General features: G+C 41.3%; 1 protein-coding gene across 3 annotated transcripts in view; it reads left to right on the forward strand.

Annotated features, from left to right (window-relative positions):
* The window catches only part of Esrp1 (epithelial splicing regulatory protein 1), a 69,139-nt gene extending 56,492 nt beyond the window's left edge, over nt 1-12,647 (forward strand). For 2 of the 3 annotated variants that reach the window (XM_069991082.1, XM_069991083.1), the window contains exons 15-16: nt 4,868-4,977; nt 11,013-12,647. In XM_069991082.1, coding sequence (XP_069847183.1) covers nt 4,868-4,942 — 75 coding nt within the window. In that variant the 3' untranslated portion in view covers nt 4,943-4,977; nt 11,013-12,647. The remainder of the gene's footprint in view (nt 1-4,867; nt 4,978-11,012) is intronic. The other variant, XM_069991084.1, reaches the window with a different exon arrangement.
* The last annotated feature ends 1,058 nt before the right edge of the window (nt 12,648-13,705 follow it).

Raw genomic sequence — 13,705 nt, forward strand, 5'->3', positions numbered from 1 at the left:
GCACATTCTTTATCTAAGAAGTGAAATTCTTATTCATTCTAAAAGTTTCTTTGAGAAGTCAGTAGAGCTGGGTGATGGTGGCTCAAGCCCATAATTCCTAGCTAGTTAGGAGGCTGAGATCTGAGGATCACAATTGGAAGCTAGCCCAGGCAAGAAAGTTTGTGAGACTTTTTATCTCTAATTAAGCAGCAAAAGAAAAGCCAGAAGTGGAGTGGTGGCTCAAGTGGTAGAGTGCTAGCCTTGAGCATGAATGTTCAGGAGCAGTGCTCAGGACCTATGTTCAAACCTTGGTAACAGCAAAAGGAATCAGTGGGGTTAGATATTTTATTCTTAAATAATTATGTTGTCTTTGGAGGATCTTTAAGGGGGAAAATTATCTTTCTTCATATCTGATTTGTTAGAATATAAATTTTGCAGAAGTTTATTAAAATGGCTACTTAATTTCCTAGAGAAAACATTTTATTTTATTTACTTTTTATTTTTCTACTGTAGGAAGTCCAAGCAATATTTGAATTTGAATTTTCAGTGAGATTAATTTCTTTTGATTAATTTATGTTCACACTTAGTAAACTTAAGCAATCTTACACATAAGTTAGCAGTTTATGCATAATTTTATTAAGCAAAATTGCAGTTATGAAGAGAATGTCATTGCTGGCATTTGTCAGTATTTTCCACAAACATAATCATGTATTTCTAAATTTGTGACTAAATACCTGATGTGCCCAAAAAGTGAGATAAAATGGTATTTGTAACAGTTACTGGTTTTACTTGCTTCTAAAGTCATTTAAGTTTAGAGTTATTTGGTATAATCAGAAGTACAAAGTTTGTCAAGTTATTTGGCCTTCTTTTTTTTTTTTTTTTTTTGGTGGTGGTAGTGGGGCTTGAACTCTGGGCCTGGGTGTTATCCCTGAGCTCTTAAGCTCAAGGCTAGTGCTCTACCACTTGAGCCACTTCTGGTTTTCTGGCACTAGGCTTTGGCCTTCATTTTTGGAGTGCTTCAATTTCATACACTGGATCAGTGAATTAGGATTAATTGAAACTTCAATTACCTTATCTCATATGTTAAATTATTAGTGTATCTGCCTTTAATAATGGAAGCTATGAGGAATGATTTAGGTTCACCTAAGTATGGTAATTATATTAAAAAGCAAATATCCAGGAAGTAATTGGTCAAATGAATGAAATTTATTCATAATCTCTGATTCTGTATTTTAAAAGATAGTAGAATTTGGGTGCCAATCCTGATTATTCAGGAGGCTAAAACCTAAAGGAGGTTCTTTGAGGCCAGCCCAGATAAAAGAGTCCAAGTAGCACCAAACTGAACAGCAAAAAGCCAGGAGAGCTGGGCACTGATGGCTCACGCCTATAATCCTCGCTACTCAGGAGATTGAGATCTGAAGATCAAAGTTGAGATCTGGTTCAAAGCCAGCCTGGGCAGCAAAGTCCATGAGACTCTTTTTTTGTTTGTTTTTTTTTTTGGTTGGTCGTGGGGCTTGAACTCTGGGCCTGGGTGCTGTCCCTCAGCTCTTCAGCTCAAGGCGAGTGCTCTACCACTTGAGCCACAGCGCCACTTCCGGTTTTCTGGTGGTTTATTGGAGATAGGAGTCTCAGGGTCTCTCCTGCCCGGGTTGGCTTTAAACCTCGATCCTCAGATCTTAGCCTCCTGAGTAGTTAGGATTACAGGCGTGAGCCACCAGCGCCCGGTGAGACTCTTATCTCTAGTTAACCACCAGAAAACTGGAGATGGTGCTGTGGCTCAAGTTGGTAGAGTGCTGCCTTCAGCTGAAGTGCTCAGGGACATCACCCAGGCCCAGAGTTCAAGTCCCACAATCAAAAAAAAGGCCAAATAATTTAACAAATTTTGTACTTTTGATTATACCAAATAACTCTAAATGACTCTAGAAGAAACTAAAACCAGGGGCTGGGAAGGTGGCTCAGTGGTAGAGCAGTTGCCTTGCATGCATGAGGTCCTGGGTTCGATTCCTCAGCACCACATAAGCAAAAAAGAAAACAGCTGGAAATGGCGCTGTGGCTCAAGTGGTAGAGCGCTAGCCTTGAGCTAAAGAGCTGAGGGACAATGCCCAGGCCCAGAGTTCAGGCGCCACGACTGGACACACACACCCACACACAAAAAAAAAGAAACTAAAACCAGTAACTGTTAAGAGATACCATTTTATCTCATTTTTCAGACCCATCAGGTTTTTAGAATTCAATCCCCAAACAAATACAAAAACCAACCCCCCCAAAAAACACAAAAAACAAACACAAAACACTCCCAAACCCAACTAAATGTAGTAATAAAATGCACCGTTCTGTAAAGTACTTTATATTTTTTGATGTATTCTTTCCTACCTTCTTTAAAATTCTTTTAAAACTACTCTTGCCGGGTGCTGGTGGCTCACGCCTGTAATCCTAGCTACTCAGGAGGCTGAGATCTGAGGATCTTGGTTCAAAGCCAGCCCAGGCAGGAAAGACTGTGAGACTCCTATCTCCAATAAACGACCAGAAAACCGGAAGTGGCGCTGTAGCTCAAGTGGTAGAGCACTCGCCTTGAGCTGAAGAGCTGAGGGACAGCGCCCAGGCCCAGAGTTCAAGCCCCACGACCGACAAAAAAAAAAAAAAAAAAAACTACTCTTAAGTTTGTGTTTTCCATATGTCATTGGGTTCCGTGGCCAGAAAGAGGGATTGTTACAGAGAGATGGATTCTACTGGTTGAATTAGGATATGAGGCTTAGATTCTGCCATTAAACTTGCTATCATAGCTGAGCATGGTGTTATATACCTGTAATCCCATAATTTAGGAGGCTGATCGAAATTAGAAGCCAGGCTGAGCCATGTAGCAGCCTCTGGTCTCAAAACAAAATCTATCGCCTTCCCTGAGTTAGTTCTATTTGACAAGTGAGCTCAACAGAATTTTTGTTGTTGTTGGTCGTGGGGCCTGAACTCAGGGCCTGGGTGCTGTCCCTGAGCTCTTCAGCTCAAGGCGAGTGCTCTACCACTTGAGCTACAGAACCGCTTTCTGTTTTCTGGTGGTTAATTGGAGTTAAGAGTCTCATGGAGGGCTGGGAAGGTGGCTCAGTGGTAGAGCGCAGGCCTTGCATGCCAGAGGCCCTGGGTTCGATTCCTCAGCACCACATAAGCAAAAAAAAAGCTGGAAGTGGCGCTGTGACTCAAGTGGTAGAGTGCTAGCCTTGAGCTGAAGAGCTGAGGGACAGTGCCCAGGCCCAGAGTTCAGGCCCAATGACCAGACCCAAAAAAAAAAAAAAAAAAAAGTCTCATGGACTTTCTTGCTGAGGCTGGCTTTGAACTGTGATCCTCAGATCTCAGCCTCCTGAGTAGCTAGGATTACAGGCAGGAGCCCCTGGCTGCCAGGTAAGAACAGAATTTTATGATAACCAAGTGTCTTGAAAGTACTTGTCAATTAAGGGCATCATCTTCTTCAGTAAAATACCTTTGTGTGTTTAGTTGATGGACTTATTATTCTGAATGGCTTATCAGGTATCCTTATATTATTTCTTTAATTTTCCCATTTGCTCTTTGTATTATCCTTTACTAACAGTGTCTTTGCATTTCCGATAAATGTTGGTTTTTTGTTTTTTTGTTTTTTGGGTCCGGTCATGGGGCCTGAACTCTGGGCCTGGGCGCTGTCCCTCAGCTCTTCAGCTCAAGGCTAGCACTCTACCACTTGAGCCACAGCACCACTTCCGGCTTTTTTCTTTTTGCTTATGTGGTGCTGAGGAATCGAACCCAGGGCCTCATGCATGCAAGGCAGGCTCTCTACTACTTAGCCACCTTCCCAGCCCCTAAATGTTGGTTTTTGTTTATGGTCAAAGTTCTGACTTTAATTGTAGTATTTTTTTATTACTACTAAGATTTTTTATTTGGTGCCCAAATAAGATAACTAGATTGAAATTTCAAATACATTATAATACCACTTAAAATTCCAAAGGTTATTGGGCAGTATGGAATACTGGGGCTTATTATATAATAGATGCTCCAATTATGATTTCCAGTCATACACTGTACTATTTTCTTTTCTGTTGGTCATGGGGCTTGAACTCAAGGTCTGGGCACTGTCCCTGAGTTGTTTTTTTTTTTTTTTTGTCGGTCATGGGGCTTGAACTCTGGGCCTGGGCGCTGTCCCTTAGCTCTTCAGCTCAAGGCAAGCGCTCTACCACTTGAGCTACAGCGCCACTTCCGGTTTTCTAGTGGTTTATTGGAGATAGGAGTCTCACGGTCTTTCCTGCCCGGGCTGGCTTTGAACCGCAATCCTCAGATCTCAGCCTCCTGAGTAGCTAGGATTACAGGCGTGAGCCACCAGCGCCCGGCTGTCCCTGAGTTTTTTTGTTTTGTGGTTTTTTCGTTTTTTGCTCAAGGCTAGTTTTGTATCACTGAGCTACAGTACCACTTCTTTGGAAATAAGAGTCTCATGGACCTTTCTGCCCTTGCTGGCTTTGAACTGCAGTCCTCAAACTTCAGCCTCCTGACTAGTGAAGATTATAGGCATGAGTCACTGGCACCCAGCCCTATTTTCTTTTTCTAACAAAGAAAAAAGTCTTCTTGTGGAAACTGTACTATTAACAATGTCTATAGATTTGCTCTTTTAAAACTTTCTGGATTGGTGGTGTTTTTATTTTTCTAATGCATGTGTCCAGTCTAACTCCTTTTCCTGAGGTGATTTTGATAGTATTTTTTTTATGTTAAGTAAGGAATGAAGGTTTTGAATGAACTGTTACATATGTGGTATGTGCCTATTTTTTTCTACAGTCTAAATGTTTTATACTTTTGTTGGAAATTTAATTGAGATATCATCCAGAGTGACAGGTTGTCCATCTTTTCATCCTGTTTATTTTAATTTGCATTTTAGTATGCAACCGAGGATGGACTTGTACACACAAATGACCAGGCCAGGACTCTACCCAAAGAATGGGTTTGTATTTAAGGGCCCCAGCAGTTATACCATCCTCAGAAAAGAAGGTAAGGCTGTACACATGCAAGCTGAATTATAAAGGTCCAAATAGGCTATAAAGCTGAAGATACTTTATGGGCTAGATGAGAGGGTCCTCTCTTTTTTTTAATGTATATTAAACCTAGAAGGACTGGAGATTGGAATTAAGTTTGTCATTTGAAAAAAACCCTATTATAAGCAACATATTAATGAGAGTTGTCCTTTATTTTGGGATAAGGAGAAAACATTTGGACATTCATTTAGTCTACCATGTGAAATATAAATTGGGCATTTTTTTAAAAGGAAAAAATAGACATAAATTTGATATAACATAAAGTCAACCATTTAAAAGTGTACAGTTCAGCCGTGGAGTAGTTCCACATGTCTTTTCCTGAGGCTTTTTTTTTTTTTTTTTGTCATGGGGCTTGAATTCTAGGCCTGGGCGCTGTCCCTGAGCTCAAAGTGAGGGCTCAACCACTTGAGCCACAGCACCACTTCTAGTTTTCTGGTGGTTAGTTGGAGATAAGAGTCTCACAGACTTTCCTGACCGGGCTGGCTTTGAACCATGATCCTCAGATCTCAGCCTCCTTAGTAGCTAGGATCACAGGCGTGAGCCACCAGCGCCTGGCCTTTTTTTTTTCCCCATGCCATCCAGGAGCTTGAACTCAGAGCCCGGGCCCTGGCCCTGAGCTTTTCTTCTCAAAGCTAGAGCCACATCTCCACTTGTGTTTTCTGTTTGTTTGTTTGTTTGTTTGTTTAATGGTTAATTGGCGGTAAGAGTCTCATAGACTTCCCTGCCTTGGCTAGCTTTCAACCATGATCCTCAGATCTCCCTGTGGTTGGATGTACCTGTGTTTTGTGTACATATCTAGACTTGACATACCTTTCTCTGTGAAACGAGCATAAAATCACTTGCTACATATGTGGCTTAACGGAATGTCTTGAGAATCAGGTAGATTAATAAATCTAAGTTTGTTCCTTGGGGTGGGAAGGTAGCTCTGTGATAAAGTGCTTGCCTTGCATGCATGAGGCCTTGGGTTCGATTCTTCAGCACCACATAAGTAGAAAAGGCTAGAAGTGTTACAGTGGCTCAAGCAGTAGAGCGCTAGCCTTGAGCTGAAGAGCTGAGAGACAGTCCCCAGGCCTAGAGATCAGGCCACACGACCAACCAAAAAAAAAGTTTGTTCCTTTATTCACTATTATTTAAGGCATAGACATAATTAAGATTTCACCAGCATTTCCAGGTTACTGCTCATGAGTGCGCATGGCATTGGGTATCCTGTCTCCTTAGTGGCTTCTGCTCCATGTTAGATCATTCTTTCCTTGTTTTTCATGACTGTCTCACTTTTGCGTTATATTGAAGTATTTTGTGGGCTGACTTTCAATTTATATTTGTTTTATGTTCTTTTGGTGAAACTTATATGAATGAAGATCAGACAGGTTAAGTGTGCTCTTTTCAAGTCATATGACATCAGAAATATGTGATACATGTGACATTGTCATTATTGGTGAAGTTGACCTTCGTTTTTTGGTTGAGATCATGCTTTCTAGCTTTCAACCACAAAACCCTTACTTTTTTATTTGTTTTATTTTTTTAAATTTTTGGTCATGGTGCTTAACTCTGGGCCTGGGCGCTGTCCTTGAGCTGAAGAGCTAGTGCTCTAACACTTGAGCCACAGAGCCACTTTCCGTTTTCTGGTGGTTTTATTGGAGTTAAGAGTCTTAAGGATGTTCTTGCCCAGCCTGGCTTTGAATAGTGATCCTCAGATCTCAGCCTCCTGAGTAATTAGGATTACAGGTATGAGCCACCGGTGCCCGGCAAAACCCTTACTTTTTGAATGCAGTCTACTTTCACTAGGGGAATGTTTACTTATGAAATAGCATTAGAATTTTTTTTTTTTTTTTTTGCTGGTCATGGGGCCTAAACTCTGGGCCTAGGCACTGTCCCTCAGTTCTTCAGCTCAAGGCTAATACTCTACCCCTTGAGCCATAGGGCCACTTCTGGCTTTTTATGTGGTGCTGAGGAATCAAACTCAGGGCCTCATGCATGCAAGGCAAGCACTCTACCACTGAGCTACCTTCCCAGCCCCAGCATTAGAAATTTTCCAGGATAATTTCTATCCCCTGCTCCTCATATTATTTACCTACAATATGGATTTATGCTTATTTATTTGATACAAAAATATAAAAATTCAATTTCTGTATTGAATACTGTTATGTGTATAAAATCTTATGCAAGGTGATTTAAAAAAATGAAGAGTTTTTCCACTGTGTCTCATTTGCCTTTTTTCCATGTAGATCCAGTAAAACTGAGGCCAAAACTATTAAAATATGTGATCAAACAGTAGTGTCCTTGAAGTGTAAAATTTGGATTACTTTTATGATTTGAAAGTGATTTCTTTTATAGTTTCTAACAAAAAGATTTTAATAGTAGGTATCTTTTGGCCAAGAAATATCTTAAAATTAAGCATTCTTAGGCTGGAAGTGTGGCTCAAGTGGTAGAATATTTTTACCACTTTAATATTTGAATATTGAATATTTGAATTGAATATTTCTACTATAAGACCCTTAGTTCAAACCCCAGTGCCAACAAGAAATGAAGCATGTAGGTCATGGGGCTTCCAGTCTCAGCCTGGGCGCTGTCCTTGAGGTCTTCAGCTCAAGGTGAGCGCTCTACCACTTGAGCCACAGCTCCAATTCTGGTTTTCTGGTGGTTAATTGAAGATAAGAGTCTCACTGACTTTCTTGCCCAGTCTGGCTTTGAACCTGGATCCTCAGCCTCCTGAGTAGCTAGGATTTCAGGCGTGAGCCACCAGTGTCTGGCCCACTTTCAGATTTTTGGTGTTTAATTGGAGATAAGAGTCTCACAGACTTCCTTGCCTGTTCTGGCTCATACCTCTTTCCTCAGATCTCAGCTTCCTGAGTAGCTAGAATTATAGGTGTGAGCCATGAGCAGCTCTCTAGCTGTGTCCAGCTATTTTAAACAATACAAAACTCTTATGTATATAAATACTTTTAATGTCAATTTATTATAAACTAAAAGTTTGTGTTGTTTTTTTTTGTTTGTTTAGTCTGTCATGGGGCTTGAACTCAAGGCCTAGGTGCTGTCCCTGAGTTCTTTTACTAGTGCTCTACCACTTTGAGCCACAGTGTCACTTCTGGTTTTTGAGTGGTTAATTGGATATAAGAGTATCACAGGAACTTCACTGCCTTGTCTGGCTTGGAACATCAGTCCTTAAATCTCATCTTCTGAGTGGCTAGGATTATAAATGTGAGCCACTGGGGCTGGCTATAAAATAATTTTAACACATACCTTATTAGGCAGAAAAGGTAGATTTGTGAATATTTGTAATTACAACTTTCCAAATTGTCTTTGTGTTAAGGTTTTTAGTGTAGGAAGCAAAACAATTTCTCATTATCCTTTTATGATTCCCTTTTCTCTTTCTCCCTTCCCTTCTCTCCTTTTATCTCTCCCCCTCCCCAACACCCTCTGCCCTGCAGTTAGGAGCCTGCAGCTTCATTCCCAAATTCTAAAAGTTTGTTGGTTACTACTGAGATTAAGATGCAGGTCTGGGGCTTTAACTTCTTTAAAACAAATTCTAACCTTTGTAACATAACTACATTGTAACATTGTACAAAGCACCTACAAAGGTGTTCCCCAGTATAGTATAATGGATTAACAAGGAGGAAGATGGAACTCACAGGCATAACTGGAGGGCCAGGGCTGACTGACTTAACTGGACTATTCTCAGCCAAGTTTTCCATGAGGTCCGCATGGCAACACCTGATTTATAGGTCCAGAAACAAGCCAGGAATTGTGACTTCATAGGTTATCTCTATCTCTGAAACCACAATGGCCAGAACTAGGCAGGGTTCCCCCTTTGCTGGCTGGGTTGTGCCTTCCGTTCAGTGGTAAAATGGCCTCTCTATGGGCTTGAGATTAGGTGAAGTGACAGACATTTCTTTAAGGAAAATTAAAATACTGTTGCCTAAGGAAGATAAAAAGTAGGCAACAGTGTTGAGTAATTGATAGAACTTTCTTATCTGCATTTGTATGTATTCGAGGAAAAGCATTTCAGTTGTAACCTGATGGCTAAATTATTGTCACTTTATAAACCACTACCAGTATTTCAGTACTTTTTAGACATTTGCTTACCATTTATAGAATCTCTCACTAAAATAAAATTAGTCTTGACCATATTTCAAAATGGCCATATAAGACTTTGCTCTGAAAAGCTGTTTCCATTTCAATCTTCATCCCTCATTCTCATTTGCATGTGCAGGGCTGTACAGTGTCTAGCTAAAACAAAGTTTTCATTTTAAGTTTTCTGTGTGCATATTATGTAAATTAAACAGCATAGAGGATCCTATCTAATATTTCACATCCTAGATCTGTTTACTAAAAGCATCTATTGTTATTGGAGAGAATTAGATCTGGGACCAGCATGGTTTAAAGTGCTTATAGTATTTGCTTCTAATTATACACATCTTCTTGTAGTTTTTGAATTAGCTCTAGACAATATGATGTGAATATTATGTTACTAGTTGTAGTGTTTGGTTTTATTGGGGAGGGTAGGGGAGTGGATAAGGGACAAGAATGGCTCACACCTGTAATAAAGAGATTTGGAGGATCATGGTTTGAGGGCAGAAAAGATTATGAGCCTCTCTACCCAAAAACAACCAGCAAAAAGCCAAGTTGAAGGCATGACTCAAGTGGTAGAATGTCAAACAAGTAAGCGCAGAGATAATGAGGCCCTAGTTTCAAACCTCAGTACTGGGGTAGAAGGGGGGAGTATTTATAAGATGTTGCATCAGTTTAGAAAATTAGAGAATATAGATATCAAGATCTACTGTCAATTGTTCTCTGCTTAAATTTTCCCATTTCAAAATATCTAGAGGGATTTGGGATATAACTTTGTGATAGAGCACTGGCTTAACATATGTGAGGACCAGGGTTTGACCCCTAGCACCATATTAAATGAAGTGGGGATAGGATGATCTAAACAGCTGTATTTTAGAATGAAATATACTGATCAATGTAAACCAATCACTGGCATAGAGAGCTTATTGTTTGTCATGATATCGTTTCTTGAATTTCTTTTTTTTTGGGGGGGGGGCTCTGGTCGTGGGGCCTGAACTCTGGGCCTGGGCGCTGTCCCTCAGCTCTTAAGCTCAAGGCTAGCACTCTACCACTTGAGCCACAGTGCCACTTCCGGCTTTTTTCTTTTTGCTTATGTGGTGCTGAGGAATGGAACCCAGGGCCTCAGGCATGCAAGGCAAGCGCTCTACCACTAAGCCACCTTCCCAGCCCTTGGATTTCTTTTCTAATTGATTTTGTTAGAAATTATTTGTGTCTAATTAATTGTGTCTAATATTCAAAGTGCTATATTGACTTGGGGACTCAAACTAAGGAATTGATGCAATTGGAGCTGAGTTGAGTTGGGGGGTGAAAGCATGCATGTTAAGAATACACTATAGCCGGGCGCTGGTGGCTCACACCTGTAATCCTAGCTACTCAGGAGGCTGAGATCTGAGGATCGCGGTTCAAAGCCAGCCCGGGCAGGAGAGACCGTGAGACTCCTATCTCCAATAAACCACCAGAAAACCGGAAGTGGCGCTGTAGCTCAAGTGGTAGAGCACTCGCCTTGAGCTGAAGAGCTGAGGGACAGCACCCAGGCCCAGAGTTCAAGCCCCACGACCGACAAAAAAAAAAAAAAAAGAATACACTATAATGTAAATGATAGGGCCAGGTGCCAATGTGAGATTGGGAGGATCACTCTTCAAGGCCTTCAGAGACACAAAAGTTCATGGGATTACCCCCTCCTCAACACTGAACTGGACATGGTGTGTACAGGTTATCCTAGCTACAATAGTATTGTGTCGACTTTCTTGGCAAGTGCTATTCTTTCCAAGCCTATCTTGTATGAATGCCAGTTGTTGGGGGGAAAAATACTGGAACTGTTTCATTAAAAATGTTTTGGTCCTTTAGGAACTTGAAATCAGTTTTGTGGTTACTAAAAGTTAAATTTGCAGACTGTAACACTTTTTACTTTTTTTCCCCTAGTGTTTGAAAGATGTGTGATGAACCTAAAACCATCAGACACAAGAAAACTTCTAACAATTTTGGGGGAAGCTTGTCTACACTCAGGCTGCAGTATTTCAGCAACTATGATTGGACAGTGGGCCTGGCTTATTTTTGTGCCTTATTTTTGATGGAGTGAAAAATTTGAGCCAGCAAAGCCAAATCCTAATAGCAGCATGCCTGGCTTCTTGCTGATTGCAGATAGGCATTTAAATGTGAACTTGAGATCAGATGTCTCTGTTACTTCCAGCTAATGTGGCATCATAGATGGTTCCTAAGCTTAAGTCTTTGATTAAAAATAGTCCACTAGTGTCTCTGCCATTAAATGTTATGTAAGTTTTATTCTTATGTATTCCCAATCTGCTTTCCATTTCTGTGCAATCATACCCTTTTGCTAAGTAATTGAAGCATAAGGTCTTGGAATATTTAAATCACAAACTTAAGAAAAGGAATAAAACTAGTATTTTCCCAACCTCCTAGCTATAGGTTAAAACACACACACACCCCACACACAACCCCCCTCTCCCCCCCAACACACACCAGTTAAATGATTTCTGAAACACCCAATTCAGCCTGGTGTTACATAGAGCTCGGTAAGGAGCACTTGCATAGCGTGTGTGAGGCCCTGGGTTTGATCAGCAGCACCTCCTACACCCCTTCCTTCCTCTATCTCCCCCACCTCCACAAATACCTGAGGATAATTTAGAAGAAAAGCTATATCCTTTTGACCATATACATAGTTAAAAACTTTGGATCTTTTTCTCAGCAGGTACCAGTTGTAAATAACAATGAAGTAGGGGCCAAAATGCGAAACCAAAAATGAAGCAGCTACATGTAGATTTTTAGGTTGAACTGTAACCAAATATTGTGGCTTCATATGTATTATTTTATATTGTACTTTTTTCATTGTTGATGGTTTGAACTTTAATAAGAGAAATCCCATAGTTTTTAATATCTCCAACATAAGACCATTTGAACAGTGTATTCTAGAAAGCAATATACTAACTGAAATAAATGCTTGTATATATTAAGATAGCCATCATTAAGCCTTCTTCTGTAGTAACCTGTCAACTAATTAAAACTTTTAAAAGAGTAGGACTGGTAGTCAGAATGCTAGACTGAGGTAAACACTGATGCAATTAGAGTTAGTTCTGATTCTGTCTGTGTTTAGCACTGTGTTTAGCCATGTTTATGCTACAAAAGTGCAATAACTAGCTAGTTAGTATTGCTGCCTCATTTAACTCCAAAGAGGAAAAGGATTTGATTAAGTGCATATATTTCTTTGTTATTCACATTGTCCTTTGCTTGAATTCAATGTCATGCAGATTTCTGTGGCTGCTAATTTCCTTTAGTTTGCATTAGTTTCATTAACATCTTAAAGGAGAGCCAAACGTTTCCTGACCAGCTATGGCCCTTTAACTGCAGTAGTAAAAAAGAAAGGAAAAAAAATTGGGAAAATTTGTGAGAACTTGCACTTAACATCAAGAATAAAGTTCTTTGTATTTGTACTTGATGCCTTAAGATAGTCTCTTCTCGAAGTTCTGGAAGACTTAAGATAGGCAATAATATTACAATACTACTGAGTTTTTGTAGAATTGTTACATTTGATAATAAAATTTGCCTGCTTAAACTCAATGTTTACATTCTTGTTGCTTGTTGTTGAGAGGCCAAAATAAGTTGGCAGTGATTTCAGAAACTCTAAGGAAAACATCTGCTATCTGTTACTGGGAAACGAGTGTCCGTTCACGTTCCAAGAAAATGTAAAAGTAAGAAATCAAACCGCCCAGATCTGTCCCGGAATCGCAGACCGCCCTGATCGATTATCTCCCAACAGTGTCAGGAAGCAATTTAGGACAGGAAATAGTCCAGGAATAGCGCCCTCAGCATTCCTGTGATTGGCCCCGCCTACCCCAACCTACAAGATGCTTGCTGTGGATGATTTAACCTATCCTGTAACCGCTAAGCTAGAGTCCCTGCCCTACTGGAAATGATCATACCCCAGCCAGTGAGCTTCAGACAAGGTTTACCCGCGAGCCGCCCACCTATCGCATAACCAGTGTTGTAATGATCTGTTCCCCCCCCCCCCCTTCATACACAGTAAAAATGCTGCTGAAGGAAGGGTAGGGCTCGCAAATCCTGACCTGCAGAGTCGGAGGGTTTGGAGCTGTGCATTTACAGCGGCGAGGGCTTCTTGATGGTCTGGGGGGGGAGGGTATCCTAGGGCCTGGTACTTAAGCTGGGGCTCGTCCAGGACCCCCCTAACCGGAGAGTCGGACACCGATCGGTGTGTCGTGTTTGTGTGTTGTGTTACTGCTCCGTTCCTGGGGCCCCGAACCTGTCACTCTGAATAGGCTGACGCACCTAGGTTGCCAGCCGGCGGTGGGTCCTGGAAGGCGTTGTGGAGGGCGAGGCCCTCGCTGGAGGAGCAGGGCGCGGCTCCTCGCTCGGAGTTCCCACTGGACGCAGCGGGTCGCGCCCGCGGGCTCCCGGAGCCGCGTCCTGGTTGCAGATCTGCCTCCTGTGGACCCGAGGGACTTTGTCTTTCTGTGTGTCCGTCTTGTTTCGGTGTTTTTCGGTGATACTGTATCTTAGTGCAGCGGATAGATGGGGCCGACTGACACCACTCCCGCCACGCCCCTCTCCATGACCGTGGGAAACAAAGAGAGCACATGCTT

Source organism: Dipodomys merriami, unplaced genomic scaffold (genome assembly GCF_024711535.1).
Source record: "Dipodomys merriami isolate MVZ:Mamm:240054 unplaced genomic scaffold, mDipMer1.0.p SCAF_4, whole genome shotgun sequence".
Taxonomy (NCBI): domain Eukaryota; kingdom Metazoa; phylum Chordata; class Mammalia; order Rodentia; family Heteromyidae; genus Dipodomys; species Dipodomys merriami.